The 20,264-nt window shown below is 48.1% G+C and overlaps 1 protein-coding gene across 1 annotated transcript in view; it reads left to right on the top strand.

Annotated features, from left to right (window-relative positions):
- The window catches only part of CACNA1C (calcium voltage-gated channel subunit alpha1 C), a 754,651-nt gene that overhangs the window by 153,719 nt on the left and 580,668 nt on the right, over positions 1-20,264 (top strand). Inside the window, 2 exon segments of the mRNA XM_055315403.1 lie at positions 4,743-5,065; positions 9,403-9,507. Coding sequence (XP_055171378.1) covers positions 4,743-5,065; positions 9,403-9,507 — 428 coding nt within the window.

The following is a 20,264-nucleotide window of genomic DNA, read 5'->3' as shown; positions in this document are numbered from 1 at the left end:
ATTAACTTGTCTTCTTTTTTTTTTTTTTTATAAATTAATTTTTATTGGTGTTCAATTTACCAACATACAGAATAACACCCAGTGCTCATCTCGTCAAGTGTACCCCTCAGTGCCCGTCACCCATTCACCCCCACCCCCCACCCTCCTCCCCCTCCACCACCCCTAGTTCATTTCCCAGAGTTAGAAGTCTTTATGTTCTGTCTCCCTTTCTGATATTTCTCACACATTTCTTCTCCCTTCCCTTATATTCCCTTTCACTATTATTCATATTCCCCAAATGAATGAGAACATACACTGTTTGTCCTTCTCCGGTTACTGTGGCCAAGTTCAAAAAGGGTGTTGCCTGAGTTCTTCTCTGGGATTTTGATGGAATCTTGTCTCACATTTAGATCTTTCATCCATTTTGAGTTTATCTTTGTGTATGGTGCATGAGAGTGGTCCAGTTTCATTCTTCTGCATGTGGATGTCCAATCTTCCCAGCACCATTTATTGAAGAGACTGTCTTTCTTCTAGTGGATTGTCTTTCCTCCTTTATCGTATATTAGTTGAGCATAAAGTTCAGGGTCCACTTCTGGGTTCTCTGTTCTGTTCCATTGATCTATGTGTCTGTTTTTGTGCCAGTACCACACTGTCTTGATGAACACAGCTTTGTAGTACAACCTGAAATCTGGCATTGTGATGCCCCCAGATATGGTTTTCTTTTTTTAAAATTCCCCTGGCTGTTTGGGGTCTTTTCTGATTCCACACAAATCTTAAAATAATTTGTTCTAAGTCTCTGAAGAAAGTCCATGGTATTTTGATAGGGATTGCATTATACGTGTAAATTGCCCTGGGTAACATTGACATTTTCACAATATTAATTCTGCCAATCCATGAGCATGGAATATTTTTCCATCTCTTTGTGTCTTCCTCAATTTCTTTCAGAAGTGTTCTGTAGTTTTTAGGGTATATTTTGAGAACCATTTGAATGGTAAATGGTTCTCCAACCTTTTATTTTCAGGTTGTAGGTGTCCTTCTGTCTAAAATGAGTCTCTTGTAGACAGCAAATAGATGGGTCCTGTTTTTTTATCCAGTCTGAAACTGTGCGCCTTTTGATGGGGTCATTAAGCCCATTCACGTTCAGAGTTACTTGAACTTCTTCTTAAAGGGGAGTTTTAAGAGTCCCCCTTAAAATTTCTTGCAGAGCTGGTTTGGAGGTCACATATTCTTTCAGTTCCTGCCTGTCTTGGAAGCTCTTTATCTCTCCTTCCATTTTGAATGAGAGCCTTGCTGGATAAAGTATTCTTGGTTGCATGTTCTTCTCATTTAGGACCCTGAATATATCCTGGCAGCCCTTTCTGGCCTGCCACGTCTCTGTGGAGAGGTCTGCTGTTACCCTAATATTCCTCCCCATGAAAGTCAGGGACTTCTTGTCTCTTGCTGCTTTAAGGATCTTCTCTTTATCTTTGGAATTTGCAAGCTTCACTATTAGATGTCGAGGTGTTGAACGGTTTTTATTGATTTTAGGGGGGGATCTCTCTATTTCCTGGATCTGAATGCCTGTTTCCCTTCCCAGATTGGGAAAGTTTTCAGCTAGGATTTGTTCAAATACATATTCTGGCCCTCTGTCCCTTTCGGCGCCCTCGGGAACTCCAATTAAACGTAGGTTTTTCTTCCTCAGACTGTCATTTATTTGCCTTAATCTGTCTTCATGGTCCCTTAATTGATTGTCTCTTTTTTCCTCAGTTTCCCTCTTTGCCATTAACTTGTCTTCTATGTCACTCACTCGTTCTTCCACCTCGTTAACCCTCGTCGTTAGGACTTCTAGTTTGGATTGCATCTCATTCAATTGATTTTTAATTTCTGCCTGATTGGATCTAAATTCTGCAGTCATGAAGTCTCGTGAGTCCTTAATGCTTTTTTCTAGAGCCACCAGTAGCTGTAGAATAGTGCTTCTGAATTGGCTTTCTGACATTGAAGTGTAATCCAGATTTTGTAACCCTGTGGGAGAGAGGGCTGTTTCTGATTCTTTCTTTTGAGTTGAGGTTTTCCTTCTAGTCATTTTGCTCAGTGCAGAGTGGCCAGAAACAAGTTGTATTGGAACACGGGGGAGTATCACTGGTCCGTCTAGCTGGTCTTCTGGGGGAGGGGCCTGCTGTGCTGATTCTCAGGTGTTAGCACTTGGGGGAGCTGCTCTGCCCCTGCCTGCTGCAGGGCTCAGCGGGGGTTGTTTACCCCGTTGGGCCCCAGGAGGATCAGCAGCAGTTGCTATGGCAACTCTGGAAGCCTGGATTCAGCCTCCGCAGGAAGTACGGGGCTCGGGGCTCTCGGTTCCGTCCGCAGGGCCTGGAGGCTCCGGGGCGGGGCCGCTGATCTGCTCAGCTCGGGGCAGGAGCGTCCTCGCTGTCCTGGGCCCTCCCGGCCTCTGCCTGTCCCGGGGGAGGCCGGATCCTGGGCTGTGTCCCGGCGCCCTGTGCTCCGGGGCCTGCGCTGGTGGATTCGCGCTCCCGCCCTGCAGCTCCCTCCCTGGAGCCGCTCCCGAGCCCGAGCCCCTCCGAGCTGCTCCGGTCGGTCGGTCCCCTCCGTGCGCGCTGCAGCCCTTAGGGAGCTCGTTGCACTCTCCGGGGGCGCAGGTGTCTGTTAGTGTCCCCGGGAGCCCGAGGGTATCCCCGCCCTCCTGGGTCCTGCTCCAACTCCCTGCGAGCCCCTTTCCGCCCGGGAAGGTTGGTGCAGCTCCTGCTCCTCCGGGACGGGGCTCTCCTGTCCTGGGGACACTCGCCCCGGCCTCAGCCCGGCTCCTCGCGGGGCCCCTCCCCCTCGGAGGCCTTTTGTTCCTTTATTTCTTTTTCCCCGTCTTCCTACCTTGATAGAAGCGCGAACTCTTCTCACTGTAGCATTCCAGGTGGTCTCTCTTTACATCTCAGGCCGAATTCGTAGATTTTCAGGATGGTTTGAAGGTTATCTAGGTAATTTGGTGGGGACAGGCGATTTGGGGACCCTGCTCTTCCGCCATCTTGCCCCTCCTCGAGCAGAAGTTTTCTTGAAGGTCAAACACTGAATGATCAATCCAAGATAAGAGCAGGGAGGGGTGGCTGGGAGAGGTGCCAGGTGTTTATCTGAATACTAGTGAGTTGCAGCGAGGAGAGGAACGGGGCCCCACGAGGCCATCTATTCCGGGCTGAGGAGCTTCTGTAGAAGATCCTTGTGTACACTGGGCAGAGAGGAGGGTCCTTGTGGGGAGCCTTGGAAGTGACATATGTGCACTGGTCTGGCTGCTCCAATTGTCTCCGGGCAACTGACATGGCATCCAGATGCCAGGCTCGCTGCCCATGCTGTCACCCTTTTCTCTGCTGCTTCTCTTGATCCCACTGCACCCGACCAGGTGACAAGCCTCAGGGTCATGCCTCTCTTTTGGGGCATTCAAGTCTGGGCCCAGGCTGAATCAATCCTGGGTAAACCTTGTAGGATTCTAGGGTGAGACATCCAGGTGACCAGACTGAGGAGTACCCACCAAGTATGTATAGTATCTGAGGGGCACACTTGAAGGCTTCAGTTGCCTTTAAACCAGAGAAGTGTGGATGTCTCTACTCCGGATTTCACTGGTCCCTATGGAGGTTTCCTCCTTGACAGCAACCCTCTGTCACTACCCGACCCTGTCAATCCCTGCTGTACACAGCCCCCTTCCCCAGATATCAAAGTGGCGTATAGTAGCAAGCACCCGACTCTCTCCCACAGTTTCTAGGGATCAGGAATTGCTTGGGCTCTCACAGGAGGTTGCAGTCAAATGGTAAGCAGAGCAGCTGGAGGGTTCCTGGGAGTCCCTCCCTGCATGTGGGCTCTCCACATTGGCTAGTTTGGGCTTCCTCACCCCATGGTAGCCTCAGGGTACACTGCATTGTTTTGAAAGTCACATACTGTCATTTCTTATGTATTTAATAGGTCAAAACAGTCACTGGAGACCAACCCCCTTTCAGGAGAAAGGGACATAGATCCTCTTTCTTAATGGGAGGGATGTCAGAGGATTTGTTGACATTATGTAAAACTATCACAGCCCCTCTGTCCCCTTCTATCCAACCAACACTCATTGATTGCCCAGATGGGTTTGAGGTATCTGGATGTGACCTTATTTTGGTCCAATTCCTTCCTTTTGTTACTCTATTTTTAGTTTTTGGAACTCTGGTGCAGAGACTTGAGTGAATTACACTCTTCAGTCCATTGTTCATTTGTCATCATTGATCCACGCAATGATTCTCTTTTCATTCATTCATTCATTCATTCATTCATTTTTCGTTTTTATCCCCATATCCTACTTTCCTCCTCACTTTCCTTAAACAACCATTCTCTTATATTTAATGAATATCCTTTATTTATATGTATTATGAATGTCACTGACATATATGGCATTGCGTATGCGCCATTTTCTGCATCCTCCTTTTCTCACTTGCTCCAAGTTTCTAGGTCCATACATGTACCATACGTGTATGCTGTAATGCATGGTACATCTCCTGTCTTGTTGCCTAAAGTGAGTCAGTGAGACTGGAGAGGAGGGGTGACGTGTCCAAGGTCACACAGCCAAACTAGAACAAGAATAGTTTTCCTGACTCTTTTTTCTCGGCATCACACAGTAATTTTTTCATGTGCCGTATCCTAGGCTCTTGCCATAGTTCGAAGTAAGATTTTTTAAAAAACTGCGAGTCTGGGCTCCTTTTCCAAGCTCTCCTGTCTTCTCCCTAGTAACTGCCGTCCTCTGTCCTCTCCTGCAGGTTCCAACTATGGGAGCCCACGCCCAGCTCATGCCAACATGAACGCCAATGCAGCTGCGGGACTCGCCCCTGAGCACATCCCCACGCCGGGTGCGGCCTTGTCTTGGCAGGCGGCCATCGATGCAGCCCGGCAGGCCAAGCTGATGGGCAGTGCCGGCAACGCGACCATTTCCACGGTCAGCTCCACGCAGCGGAAGCGGCAGCAGTATGGGAAACCCAAGAAGCAGGGCAGCACAACGGCCACGCGCCCACCCCGCGCCCTACTTTGCCTGACTCTGAAGAACCCAATCCGGAGGGCGTGCATCAGCATCGTCGAATGGAAATATCCTTTGTGCTCTGGGCTGGGCAGGGTGCCCCAGGAGCCCCAGTGGGGCCAGCCCCACATACTCTCCCAGGTGGTGAGCTGCATTGGCTGAGCTCAGACCAACTACATCCTCATCACTGGGGCGCTGTGTAAATACAGAACTTTAGGCCCTTAGACTCGATGAGTCAGAATGTCTGGGGAGAGGGCCCAGGAGTCTGCTGGAATAACAAGCAGGGTCCCCATTTCACATATTTTTTTTTCATACAGTGTGCACCCATTTGAGAAAACCTAAGAGGTTGTTATAAAATATCATCTCACCTGACTGAGCCTGTCTAAGGATCTGCTGGTGTATTGGGTGAATAGTGGTTACATGCTGCTCTTCCAGAGTCTTCTTTGCCTCCCATGTCATGGCACTGGTGTAATTTCATGACCTTCCATGTCCCTAGGGTGAAGGAGACCAAGAAGTGCAAGAGGATATTGGTCAGTGACCCTGGCTTGTGGTTCAAGGCTTAGGAGCCGTGGTTCTCAAACTTGGCTGCACGTTGGCATTGCCTGGAAAGTTGTAGCATACTACAGGCGCCCGAGCCCCATGCAGGCATATTTTAAAGGTCTCCAGATGACTCTCGTGTGTAGCCAAAGTGGAGAACACTGGCCTGGAGTTTTAAACATAGATCCACTTTGTATGTGTAGAACCTAGTGAGTGGGTCCTACAGAGAAAGTGTCTTTGAAGGGCCAGGCTCTCACTGTGGAATTACAGGCCTCACAGGAATTGTGGGCTGGTGGAGATTGAAAGGAGCTTCAGGATTAGTAGGTCCACCCCTGACTTTGCCCAGCGATGACATTGAGCCCTATATGGTCATATGGTCAGTGACAGGACTAGAACCCTGGTACTTAGTGTTGGGTATTTTCATAATGAGAATTCATTTAGGTAGTGCTACCACGTCTCCTGAGGCTCAGGATGAGCTCAGCATTTCCACTGAAAGATTAAGGCCTTACCAGGTAGTGGTTGAAAGAAGCCAAGAAGATGGCTTGGGAGAGAAAAGCTTTTGTTCAGCAAGAAATGTCAGTTCTCTAAATATTTGAGCCCCTCAACTCAAAAAGTAACTTTGAGAGAACCCGTGTGAGCCAAGTACGGCCATCTGTCCCGAGTGGCCAAGTGTGCTTCCCGTTCCCAGAGGAGTGGGTGAGAGGCTCAGCTCTGGGCAGCCCCAGCATGCTGTTGTCATAACTGCTCAATCAGAACCATGTAGTGGGAGAGCTGTGGGCCTCGTGGATCAGGCTCCCACAAAGGGGAGGGCACCAAAGCCTGGAGAAGCTGAAGATCTTGCCCAGATCACACAGCCTGCAAGCAATAGAGCTGGATTCAAATCTAGATTCCCCAAGCCCTAAATCCATGCACTCCCTATGCACTCCCAGTACAGAGGAGACCTACTACGATAGATGTTCAGGGGATGCCATCCAGCCTGCTGGGACATGGTGGGACCTGGATCTGGGGCTTGAACCATGCCCCATTATGGCTCTGTCACCTGTGTTCTGAGGGGTAAGGGGTCATTTGAATCACCAGAGCTTTTGTTTTCTCATCTCTAACGGGGAGTAACCAAGGTCAATACCTTCCAAATGGAAGGGCTGCAGAGTCTGTCCATGGACACTGGTTAAAAAGCCACAGGAGGCCTGAGTCAGGGACTCATGAAAAGATTGTTGACTAAGTCAGTAGCAGTGTTACCAAGGCCATGACCCAGAGCCACCTGTGGTGCTCAGTCCCTGCATTGCACCCCCAAGTTGGGCAGAGGGGTGCTGCAGCCACTCCACCTGGGGGAATGTGCCTTCTCCCCTGCAGGAAAGGAGGCAGCCAGCCTCTGCAGTGCTAGTCAGATGGCATCCCCAGATTGCCTTGGAAGAGTAGCTGGACAGGTAAGGAGATGGTCTGGTGTATCTGCTAGTCAGCGTTCCTTGAAAGAGTGGAATTTGATGCTGTCATTAAGAAGGAAAGACAGTTTAAAAATGACCTGGCTGTCACAGGGTGACATAGTATGCTTCCAGGTCTTACCTGGCTTCTCCACTTTGCAGCTGATGGCTTTTCATATCTGCCTGATTTGTTTCTTTACATGGTATCTTCTCTGGCAGTAAGGCAGGCATTTTTAGCATAAGATGATGGACAGATAGCCCAGGTTGGGGGAAGATGTAGAATTGATAGTGTAAGAAACACCCCAGGCTTAGCCATCACCCACTTTGGTGGAGGGAACAAGTTGACATTTGAAGACTGGATATATGAGGTCTGGCTCAGTTGAACTGATGTGCTCTGGCCCTGGTGGTGGGAGCACAAGGGACTGGATGATGGGAATGAAACCGACCAGCCCCTGGGCTGAATGTGACTTTCCTAAGCAAGTGGAGAAAGAGCTAGGAGGGAAGGGGTTTTGTGGTAGGAGGTCTAAAGTAATAACTTTCTAAAAATGCTTTAAGGTAACTTCAGGATAGAGCAGTGTAGAAGAGTCCTTGCAAACTCATACTTCGGAACCAAACTTCCTGGGTTTGAATCCCATCCTACCACAAGCTGTGTGATGCTGGGCAAGTTAACATTTCACCTGTTTCCTTATTTAAAAATGAGGATGATGGTTATGTACTCAGAGTGTTTGTGTGGAGCAGTTAGAGCAGAGCCTGGCACCGAGTACACTGACAGTGTCGGCTCTCTCCTTCCTGTGGCTATCACCGTCCTCATCAACACCACCACTGTCATTACTAGTTCCTTGGCCAACTCAAGACTTCTCCACAGAGTCTTGGAGAAGATGAGTCAGGGGGGCAGGTTCTGGACCTGGCTCTGTAACTTGTCAGCTTGGAGTCTGGGAGGGGTCATTTTCTTTTCTCTGTCAAGTTGGGGGTTAGACCACATATTGTCTTCTTGATATCAAGGCACAGGCAGAAAATGACAAGCTTCATGAGGTGTGCTGGGTAAATGGACCCTTGGCTATGTCTGTGGGGCTGAGGGGGATTGATAACCAGCACACCAGCTAAAGCCTTGACTAAGATGCCTTCCAGGCCCAGAGTTGCCCTGTTAACACAGGTCAGAGGCTGTTCCCAGCAGGGGAATGGATGCTGGACTCTGTGGTCAGGGAATCTGAGTTCTAGTTCTGATTGGAAAGTACCTGCTGTGGGGTCTTGCGAACATGGCTCAGGCTTTCTGGGCCTCAGGGGTTTGGATGAGATGACCTCAGAGTTCTGTTTCCTTGCTTTGGTTCATTAACTTTGAAGACAGGTTTCCCTGGGACACGAAGGCGGTTCCTTCTTTTTTTTTTTTTTCGGCGGTTCCTTCTTCCAGCAATTTCTACCCTCTTCCCTTCCTCATCTTGTTAGGCTCCATGGCTGAGGCTGGAAATTTGGCAGTGTGGGGGAACCCTGGGAGATGGGGCCTGAAGAACATACACTGGCCTTCCTCTGAAGCCTCCCCTTTCTGGCCTTCATTTGAGGGTGCAGGATGGAAGGATAATTATTATATTAACTCATTTTTCTCTTGAGAATGTGTCCTGCCTGATAGTTTGATAGAGAAATCTGGGCACAAGAGCTGGAGTGTACTGCTAGTGAGTGAGCTTGGCTTACCCTCTAGATCCCAGCACACACATATGGGAGTGAGGAGGACTTAGAACATAAGCCCTGCCCAACTGAAGGCAGGGCCTCCACCCACTGCAGAAGGTTGAGGTTTCCCACACAGACCTGGGCCGTGGAGGAAAGACAGTTGCTCGGCTCTGAATGCAAAGTACACGTGCTGCCATGCTCTTGAGGGTCCAGAGCTCTTAGCTGTCTTCAGATTCTGTGGAAGATGTCAGAAAATAAAGTGGAAGGAAAAGAAAAAAGGATCACTTTAAACTTCAGATTAAAAGATCAAAAGCGAATGTCCAAATTTCAGTGAAAATTCATGAAGTCAAGTCTGTCTTGCCTCTCCCACCCCCAGCTCAAGGCCCCAGGTGGCAGTGTGGAAACCACGAGAGAAGGGGTATCTAGGGGACAGTCTGTCCCCACCGGAGCTGGCCCTGCTCTGTAGAAGCAACCCTGAACATACATGGGGGAAAATGAAGTCCGGTGCAATCTAAATAAATAAAAGAAGAAGAAAAAAAGTTTTTAGAAATCTGTTTACTCTGGCACGCGACTGGCCTCCACTGCTTTTGACATATTAGGAAAAATTTTGGCGGGGACCCATTAGAAGCACTTAAAAAGGCATATGTTTCTTTTCAGAATACAAGGGGCTTGGAATGTATTGTTTAAACAAAATTCTTATGAATCTTTGATTCATTTAAAAAATATATATGTATGTTTGTTTCACTTGTGCTTTCTGTAGCATTGACTTCCTTAACTCCCTTCCTCAGACCATTTGAAATAATTATTTTACTGACTATTTTTGCCAATTGTGTGGCCTTAGCGATCTATATTCCCTTTCCAGAAGACGACTCCAATGCCACCAATTCCAACCTGGTAAGTCCACTGTCCCAAGTCTCTGTCTGCTTTTCTTTCTTGGTGGAGGGTCGAGCTTGGATGACACGGATTCAAGCTGGAATGTGTGGAGAAGTGAGATGTGTGTTTGACATGCACAAAAGTGCTGCTGAGCTCAGATCTCAAGTGCTATTGCTCTTTATTTAAATCAGCACCTGTCTTATCACAGCCCATTTTCAGAAAGAATATTCCAATTAGGTGGTAGTGAGCTGTGTGTGAGTGTGTATGTGTTTTGAGGGCTCCAAAATGTGTTGCAAGTGCAGGTGTTTGCAGGAGCAAGCTTTTATTATTGGATGATTTTTGTATTTATTTTAAGTTACTGCGTCCCATTGGTAGGGTTTGCTCAGGTGATCTGTAGTACCACGGCACGAGAAACAATTTCTAGGAAGCTTTTAGGAAAGTTTCCTTTTGCAGCCAAGATGCATTATTTAGTTGAAAAGGTTTTATTTTCTTGGGAAAGGCAGCTTTCCATTTGGATTGTTGGGAAGCCAGCGCTGGCAATTTGGGTTTAGAATTTGTCCATGGAAAAAGCGCGGACTGTGTTTACTTTTGGCTGAGCGTGAAGTCATTACAGAGGCCTTTACTCTGTCTGGGCATGGGAGGAAAAGAGCTCTGGAATGCAGTTGGCAAAATTGGGGCAGCCACAGGCAGTAGGAAAATCCTGTGTCTCTCTCTCTCCCCGCACAGAGACACCATAACTTTTCATGTGATTCCCCAAAGCGCATCTTTCCCTGCCAACAGCACCTAACCCTAATTAGCGAGGTTGCAATGTCTGCTGAGATCGGCGTGGAAAGAAATGGAAGGGTCACAAAATTCTCCTTCCTGTTGTGGCTGGCTGCTGATGGCATCACAGCTGTCATTCTTTTGCTTTTTAACCTTCAATGTTGTCTTTAGCCCCTTCAGCACCTAAATCAGAGGCGCGTTGTAAGCTTCTCCACCATCTCCCCCAGTTCTGACGTCTGCCCCAGCTCCATATCGGGTAAGGTGTTCTGGTGCGAGCTGGGCTGCTGCATCTTGGGGCTTGGCTGGGCCGCGTGTCGGGGACAGGTTCCAGTGAGCTGGAACAGCGAGCTCCGAGTGATGACATGGCCAGAGTCGGCAGGCTGAGCGTTAGCTGCAGTCCACACGGCTTTCTGAGGCATGACCTTGTCTCTTAACAGGCAAGAAATCTTTACTGTGTCAGAAGAAATACAAGCAAAAGTGTCTCCCAAATGGCCCTTGGAGGAGAGGGAGCCTCTTGCGTTGGCTATTCTTCTCTGTGCATTCACCTCCCTCTCCTAACACGGGTCCTCCCGAAACCCCTGCAGCTTCACACTTAATCTGCAACTTAAAAAAAAAGAATCTGTGTCTTATTCCGCAGTGAGGCTTTGAGTGTACTCTAGGCAAAAGCAGTGGGGAAAGTGGGTAGAGAGTTTGCGCTTATTCTCTGCCCCAGCTCCCCCACCCACCCCAGAGCTGGGGGGGGGGGTGTTGTTTAGCAGCACCCGGGGGGCCTGCACGAGAGGGGAGCCTGGGCTGCTCGTGTCAACTTACTGCCAACTTATTGCTGAGCCAGAGTGGATGTTGCCGGGTGCAGGGACTGCTGGAGGGACAGTGGATTTTTAAGATCCCATTGCAGAGTGATGGAGGTGTTGTCAAGCCAGATGGTGGTGATGGTTGCACAGCTGTATAACTGTACTAACCATCATTGAGTCGTGTACTTAACAGTGGGTGATTTTTACGGTATGTGAATTATACCTCAATAAGGCTGTATTTTTATAAAAGAATGACACCAGCATGCAAGCCCAGGCCTCTCAAGGCCTCGCAGTATCAGTTGCTTGTTGCTCTTTTATTCCTTGCAAATGAAGGGGCAGGCAAGATAGGTGGAGGGAGAGGTGATGGGGACAGCCAGTGAACTTTGTCCGTGCCATTACACTAGGAATTCGGGGGTGTAGAACAGAGAGTGCAAGGTGCAAAAGGGACTTCTAGTTGCTAGAGCAGTTCCGTCCTCTTTGAAGGCACAGCTTGGCCAGTGACTTACTAAATGAAAGAAGCATGCTCACATTTCCTTTATCCCCAGTACAAACACACACACACACACACACACACACACACACACACACACACCCAGACACACGCAAATGCAGACACAGATACATACGCAGACACACACAGATGTGTGCATGCACAGACACACATACATACACGGACACACACATGGATAGACACATAGCCACATGGACATGGACATGCAGACACACACTGACACACACACAGACACACACAGATGTATGCATGCATAGGCACACATACGCAGACACACACAGACACACAGACACATGGACGTGTACACGCAGACACACACAGACACACATACATACGCAGACACACACATGGATAGACACACAAACACACGGATATGTACACACAGACACAGACATGCAGATACACACATAGGAATACACCTAGACACACACACAGACACAGATGCACACACAGACACACACGTGCACACATAGGCATACATACATGACATGCACATGGACACGCACGGACACACAGGCACACTCTTTCCTGCTCCTGCCCTATCCCTGAACTTCCTTTAATATATATAATTTTTTGATTTTGAAATTTTTTTTCAGGAAGAGTGTGCATTTGCCACCTCTGCCAGTTTGTTTTTGCTCCCTCTTCAGCTCCGAGTGCTCTGTGCGCCGTCCCCATCTCTAGAAAGTAAAAGATATGGATCTCAGTTGCAAACTGAGAAAGAACTGCAACTTGGTTTTGCTTTCCCATGACCAAGCATCCTGTCTAATTTGTGACTCCAGTCGGCTGGTGGCATGAACGTCATGTCTGTAAGCGCAGGGCTCTCAGCCTCTTCCCTGGAGCTGCAGCTTACGGTCACTGTCTTATGGAGCTAAGGGGACATGCCACTCCTGCTGTGGTTGATCCACACTGTGCAGGTGGCCTTATCCCTCCTGGAAGGGCCTTGGCCTTTGATCCATGCAGGCCCTGTGGTCTCTCGTTCCCAGCATGGGGTCTCTTGATCTGCGGCTCTGGACCTCTCCTGGCCATGCTGGGGCTGGGAACGGGGACACAGTGAAGATTTAACAGGCCCTTTTCTAGGGACACACCCCAGGGTCTCACTCATTTTTGTTTCCTGGCTGATGCTCCCAGGTTCACCATCTTGGGATCTTTGTTTGGGGCAAATGGCCCAGCAGAATCCTCCTGTGGTTTTCCAGACTGCCCTCCATGCCCCGACCTACATTTCTTGAACTCGGAAGCCATGATGTGACTTTTGTCCTCTGCGTTCCACTGTGTCATACCTTCCCTGGGATGATGAAGGCCACTGACTTCGTGGGACGGGAGCACAGTGCCTAAGGGGTATTAGAAAACCCCTGAAACATACAGCCAAGCCAAACCCACACTGGTTTATAGGCGAGGCTATTACTCCACTCTCTGGATGTAGTCAATATGAGCACTGTGATTTGGGCCCTCCTCTTCCCTCTTCTCTCTGCAGCATCTTATGTTGTGAGATGCCCCTTTGCAGAACTCTTTTGACACTTGGCTTTGGGACAGTTACTATTAAGTCTCGTCCTATCTCTTGCCATTTTTTACCTGTTTCTGCTAGTTTCTCGTCTTGCTTCTACAGGAACTTTTACCAGGTCTCTGTCCTGGTCCTCTAATTTTCTCATTTTATGGTCACCCCTGGGTGAGCTTGGCTCCACAATTTCACGTTCCCTTTCTAGTAGGTTGTTCCTAGATTTCTGTGTCCAGCTCTGAGCTCTTTCTTAAGGCCTGGACTAGTATTTCCTAGTGGACCAGAGCGGGGACTCCTGAACTGGCTTGATTATTATGACCACTTGGATAGCTTCAACAGAAAGATCCCAATGCTTTGGTACATCTGATTCAGATTTAGTAGCTCAGGGACATGGCCTGGGACTATGCATTTGAAAACTTCCTCATGGGCTGGAGTTGGGGGGCTGTTAATTAGTCAGGTTTGACTACTGACTTTTGGGATGGAGCTAAATTTGAGTTGGGCTGACATGTGTTCCTGTCTTGGCCTTACTACATTGTATCTTAATCTGGATCTTAGTGTGGAGTTGTTTAGCCTTTCTGAACCTCTGATCCCTGGTCTGTAAATATGGAAGTAATGCTCCCCCGTGAGGTTCTGGGGAAGAGCAAGGCAGACAGCAATCCTGGAGTACCCGGTGTGGTCTTGGCACGCAGTGACCTGTGCCAGGATGTGTTGCAGACACCTCAAACAAGCCCACATAGGACTCAACTTCTCTCTCATTACACAACTAGTCTCCAAAATGAAGACAAAAGAAACCATGCAGGAACATTGCTTCTGACCTTTGCCTTTAGCTGGTCACTGGCTCTGTTCACCTTGCCATCGTGAACACCTTCTTCCTCTCACCATACTCATCTGAGCAGACATTCGGATATGGACTTTCTGGGGGCAACATATCACATTTAGCTTCCTTTCTATTTCTGGAGTCATTTGTGTAAACTTTCTCTGCCTTCGTTTTTTTGTCTATAAAATGGGAGTATCTACCTTATAAGTTACTGTGAGTATTAATGAGATGTCTAAGGCTCTGAGAAGAGCCATAGGGAGGGCTCTGTGTTGGGGGGTGGTGGCAATGTTGCCATCATGCCATCAATGGCATCCCAGCCCTTCCCAGCCCATCATGGCCTTTTGCCTGGACTATTGCAGTCGCCCCTTGCTTTGTATTCTATTCCTGGTATTTCCTTCCATGGGTCCGTCTTGTGCTCCTTTAGCCATTTGACAAGCATCCATGCCAAGAGCTAGGCATAGTGTTTGAGATATTTCAAGAAGCAGACAGAAAAGATAAACATATACAGATAGATGTTTGCAAATAATGAAAGGTCTTACAAGGGGTCAGGGTGTCAGGGAGGAAGCAGGGATTCGTTTTGCTTTTGGGAAAGGAATAAGGGAAGGTTTCACATGGGAGGACATATTTGAGTTGTATCTACTAAAAAGAGGTGATTTCCAGGCCAAATGAGTCATTTCAGGCTGAAGTGTACACATGTACAAAGGCCCTTTATGACTAGAGTTTCAGGTGAATGAGAAGAGCCAGGTAATGGGGGGCTTCCTGGCCCCTGCCAGCAGTTGAGCTTAACTGCAGGTAATGGGAAGATCCTGAAGATCTTAAGAGCAGGAGAGGGCTTGATCTGGGAGTATATTTGAGAAAGTATGTTTTGCAGCATAAGGAACATGGCTACGATGGAGGCCTCAGGGTTTGTGAAGAAGAAAAGAAACTGCAGAAATCCAGGTGATTGTGACAACTGGGATGGAGAGGAGGGTGGTGGATTTAGGACTTGTGACCTGGTGGATACCGTTGTTGAAGCAGAGAGCTGAGTCCTGCAATAGTGATGTGCCATTGGCCAGGAGGACTTCGGGAGAAAAGTCACATTTAAGGGGAAACGCTGAGGGGTAAATTTGAGCTTTGTTGAGTGAGAAGCCCATGGAATGTGCACATGGAGATGTCCAGTGGGTGGTAGATATGGTTTAGGGGCTCAGGAGGCAGTTCGTGCTGCAGAGGGAGGAGTGAGAGGATGGATGGAAGGAGAAGCCACCGATGGGGGCTTGGAGCACTGTTAGGATAGACCACATGAGGAGCTGGTGTCCTGGGCTGCAGCCACTGGGCAGATGGAGGGAAAGGGACCACAGAGGGCACGACCAAGCTTTGGCCTGAGAAGTTGGAGGGAAACTTGCAGGGAGTAGAGCCCCGGGAGCAAAGGTCAGGGTGTTCTCGAAGGTAAAAGAGAGACCATTTTCTCTCAGCCTGGTCTTTCTGGCAGCCTGGGAGTCCCAGGAGGATGGCCCTGCCCACAGGGGAGGCTGAGCTCAGGCCCAGCATGGGAGGAAAGGACAGAGGTCCACATAGTAGTCTTACTGAGGCCCTGAGATAGTAGGCGCATAACGAAGGCTTGTGGAGCATCACCGTCATGACAGATCGCAGGCCCTTGATCATTTAGGTACCCCTAAAATAAAGCTCAAGAATTCTCCCATTACTTTCATGGCATGGTCCTATCTTTTAAATAAGGAAGTGCTATTTCAGAGGCAGGCTCTCAGAAACAGCAGAGGAGGGGCGATGGTGACAGCAGTGGTTGTCTGACCTTGGTGAGTAAGAATCATATGGAGAGCTGGTTAGAATGCAGACTCCCGGGGTTGGTCCCCCCAAGCCCCCATTCTGTGTTTGAAGGGGGCCCCGGGAGTCTCGCTGTCAGGGGCTCCCCCAGTAACTGATGAGGGGGCTTGTCATCCTAGAGTGGACCCTCCTTCAGCTGGCCCTCCCCAGTCTGCCACTGCCTACCCACAGTTCTCCCTGGGACATGTCAGCTGCCGAGAGGTTTCCCACTCTGTCGAGTTCAGAACAGACTGTTTAACAAAGCACACTCATGCTGTCACAGAATTAGCAGAGAGTCTTCTTTTCATACACACTGGCAAACTCACATCTGCGCCTGCTCCTGCTGTGGTTTCCCTTGCAGATTTGTCAGCTTCCATACATCCTCCGTCACCTTCTCCTTTCTCCTGCCTCCTTAATATAACCCCCGTTTATTTTTCTAGCACTTTGCTTTCTTCTCATTCTGAGAGATGAAAAGTATTTTGGTATAGAGTTTTGTTTTGTTTTTTTGTGGATCTTTCTCTCATTATTTAAAGAAAAGTCTGTTTTATGCTCCACCTAACATATAGTTTTGCACCCAAATCCATCATCTTTGTTATCTTTTCCTCATGTTAGCAAAACATAATGAAACCGAACTGGCCCGTGACACGACATTTCTCTCTGTATTCACAGTCTTGTTACTGGCAATGCCACCTGCTATGCAGCACATCATTTATAATATAGCAGCTCTAAACCTAGTCCACCAATAGCCGTTACCCAGTAGGTACATTGTAGGGTGTCTCTTGAACAACCTCTGGGAGCATGACGACCTCATTGTGTGTGGGAAAACTCTCAGTTCTCTCAAATTCTGAAGTCCACAAAAACTTGGCTTGGATTGAATATTAAGAGAATATATTTGGCATTTGACTTTGTGCTAAGAACAGTGCTGTGTACTTTCTGGAGCAAGAGCAAGGCTCTCTGCAGAGGCAGAGAGGCCAGAAAAGGAGTTGTTTCGGGGCTGTGCTTGCTTGCATCTCCGCTAGGGATAGGAGAGGGCTCAGGGGGATGGGTTTGTCAGAGGCTTTTGAGTTAAGTTAGGAAGAAGGTTGGGATGTCAGATTTTCCCATTTCCTGCTGTAAAGGTGGGACAGTGATTAGAGTTGGCATCATAGGCGGCCATGAGGGCATATCTCATTTAAATGAGATAACCTATGAGAAATGCTTAGAACAATGCCTGGCACAGCAAATGCGTGTTGTCCTTTAGGACCAGAGGCTGAAAGCCATCCCCTCCAGCTGGTTCCTTGGAGTAAGTCTGGATCAGGGGTGTTCAGGCTAGCTTTTGCTTTAGGAGGTGAGAGAGGGCACCGAAAGGCCCTGTTTTTAGTAACTCTAATCTGGCAAGGTTGACATGTGTCGGTGTGTCTGTCCCCCTCATCATCTGACTGTATAGGGAGCAAAGTGGAGATACATTAATGTTGAGAGATGCGCCCTGAAGGGACAGCCCTGTGTGGCTGATGGGGGACTCCATCCCCACCTCCACAGGTGTTTTGTGCCTGGAAAAACTCTGTCACTTCTCAGCCAAGGTGTGGGTGAGCATTGTGAAGCTGAGGGTCCCCATCCCCAGGCAGGCAGGGCTGAAGATGCTCCACAGGGCCCTGCATTTGGGCCACTACAAGTTCTGAGAGGAGTCCAAGGCCTGTGCACCGAGCTTAAGAGCTTCAAGTAAGAGCTATTTGAGAAGGGAATAAAAATGCCAGTTTGAGGGTCCCTAATCTCCCTGCCATGAGCTGCGATTTCTTTGATCATCAGGCTCGTCTAGGAGTGAGAAGTCATTGTGGGCTCTCATGCATCAACAGAACATGATTGATTATTGCTATCTCCTATGTGTCATCCTAACACGCCAGACTCATAGCCTCAGCAGAGGTGCTAGGGTTATAAAACACACTAATAGGTAATTGCAGGTAACAAGCCACATCGCTACTGCATCATTTGCCATGTGGTGAGAGGGGGAGGGGGCTGGGGGCAGGTGGTGGCTTCGAGTCTGCAGCTGAAAGAATTAGCGTGCTGTGGTGTTCCCACTGAGTGTGATCACCCCCCTGAGGGTCTGACCAATCTGGTCTGCTTGGGAGTTGGGTGTAGATCAGTCTGAATAGCTCTTCTGGGGCTGGGGTTGCAGGCGCTGACCCAGGAAGAGAGACCTGAATGGTGTGGCCTTATGTCAGTCACTTGACCTGCCTGTTTGTGTCTCTGCTGGCCGGTGGGAGTAATAAAACCTGCTGAATCATAATAATTGCCTTTATTGAGTGACCATCAGGTACCAGTGCTTTGCAAACACTCTTCCTAATCTCCACAGTAATAAATTACAGTATCTATTTATTTCTTTCCTTGAAGGTGGAGAATTTATCCCTTTCACTTGCTGCTCTATCCCTAGTGTGTTGAGCTGTAAGTGGCACATGTCAGGCTCTTGATAAATATTTGTTGAGTGAATGAATGACCCCTGCCAGGTTTGTATCCCTTTATTTCGGGGGAAGATATAGTATCTCAGAGAAGTAAAGTGACTTGGTGAGTGAGTGGTAGGGTCAGAATTTGAACTCAAGGCTGGGTGGGACCATGGTGTGGGCTCTCTGCTCTGTTCTCTGGAGTATGTAGGATTGCTGTGAGCATGGAAGGAGATAGAAAATGTTTCAAAGTTTAAACTCTCTGCAGTAGTATTAACAGGTATTTAAAAAAGCAAACAAACAAAATTGATTGTAAAATAAACTTGGTAAGCCTGAGGAAAAGTTAATTTATGGTAAGCCTCCTTGGAGTCTTTCACACAATAACAATAGTCACTGTTTAGCACTTTGAGTATATTAATGCATTTAAGCATCATAATAAGCCTATGAAATGGATGTTATTACCTCCATTTAACAGATGAGGACACCGAAGCTCAGAGAATTGAAGTAATTTGCACTGGGAAACAGAGCTGTGAGTGAAGGTGTTGTGTAGACAGAGGCGGTTACCCCCAGCTGTGTGTTCTCGACCCTCATGCAACAGTGGCCTCCCTGTGGGTTAAGTTGCCCCCAGGGATCCCGGGACCTCCCCGAACCTTCCCACCGCAAGACAGCTTGAGGAGTGGTATTTCTTGGAACACACCATGGTGAATGCTGTACTCAAGTATTGCAGTGGTTTAAAGCCACACACAGGAGAAAACCCGCATCCCAAGGACTGATGCCACTGGGAGAAAGGACAGAGCTAGGAGCAGGCTAGGGTGTACTGCAGAGGCCAGCACAGCAGAGGAGGTCAGCACAGCACACCGGGAGGCCGTGTCCCGGGCTTGGCATTTCCCAGAGCATGGCAGGCTCTGTGATTGTATTGTGCTTCTTGTAATCATCATAAACCCTCAGGGGCCTGGGGCAATTGCTTGACTCCATGTTTCCTCACTAAATATTTTAGAGGAGAAGGCATTGTCTGCTCTGCATTTGCCAGCGGATGTGGTGAGAGAAGATGATTCTTTGAAGTCTAAGTATGGTGACACCTCTTGCTCCATTTTTAGCCATCTGTCTTCATTTTGGGGGGAAAATGTCCCATATGTATTCACACTTTGGGTAATGGAACCCCTTTCATGTACTGAGCTTCAGCATGAGTATATTTGAAGAATGTCTTTCTAGAATGTAAAATAAAAATTCCTGTATCTGTAAAAGAAAAATTCTCAACATACTTCATGCTTTTTCTGGGACTGCACAATCATTGGAAATTTCAATTAATATCTGTAAACTCCTGTAATACCATAAAGCCATCGAGAGCATGAGGGAAAGTCCAGATGGCTCCAGAACACTGTAACCAAGAGGGTCTTTGGGCATCATTGTCATACACCATCCTTCTTAGGGTGTCTCCTGCTTCGGGACCAACCTTTTTAATTTGCTGTTCCCTCTCTCCTGAGAGTGTAGAAACTAGACAACCAAAGCTATTATAGTTATGTGAAAAGTAAAAGTAAATAGATTCTGATTGAGGAGGCTCGTTTATGAATAAGGTGCATTAGCTTCAATTTGGAGATTTTAGAAAATTTATTTTGGCTGCTCAGAGGCCTTTTTCTCTCTTTATTCCCTTTGTTCTTACTGATTTCTGTATGATTGAAGTCATTGGATTAGTGTCTTTCAACAAGTAGTGACAACAGCAGCACCATCCACACCCGTGTGGCCCAGTGATATCACTGCTGCAGCTCTGAGTATGTTACAGTGTTAACCCACTTAGTCCTCTCAAGAATTCAGTAATGCTCTTATTATTATTATAATCATCTCATTTTCAAGATCAGGGAAATGAGGCATAGAGAGATGAACTAACTTGCCCCAGGAGTGTGGCTCCTCAGTCCATGCCCTTATCTGCTGTGTTCTGTGGCTTTGCTAAGGTGTAACGAGGGAGGGGTATTTTGTCTAGAATATGGTCCTTTCATTACTGGGGGTTCAACCAGCATGCTTGTATCATATGCAGTGATCTGTCTAGGGACAATGGATGTAGGGAATGAGCCCCTCAGGCTGTGCTGTGTCTGTGAAGGTCTTGGGGCATGGTGCACAGCCCCTAGTCAGTGCTGTCTGGTAAGTGTGGGAGGTGGGTGAGGAGGAAGCTCATCTGTATCCACTGCTGCCTGGAGCA

The sequence above is a fragment of the Nyctereutes procyonoides genome, unplaced genomic scaffold, assembly GCF_905146905.1.
Source record: "Nyctereutes procyonoides isolate TBG_1078 unplaced genomic scaffold, NYPRO_anot_genome, whole genome shotgun sequence".
Taxonomy (NCBI): domain Eukaryota; kingdom Metazoa; phylum Chordata; class Mammalia; order Carnivora; family Canidae; genus Nyctereutes; species Nyctereutes procyonoides.
Note: the sequence above shows the minus strand (reverse complement) of the source record. Positions and strands in the feature narration are given on the sequence as shown.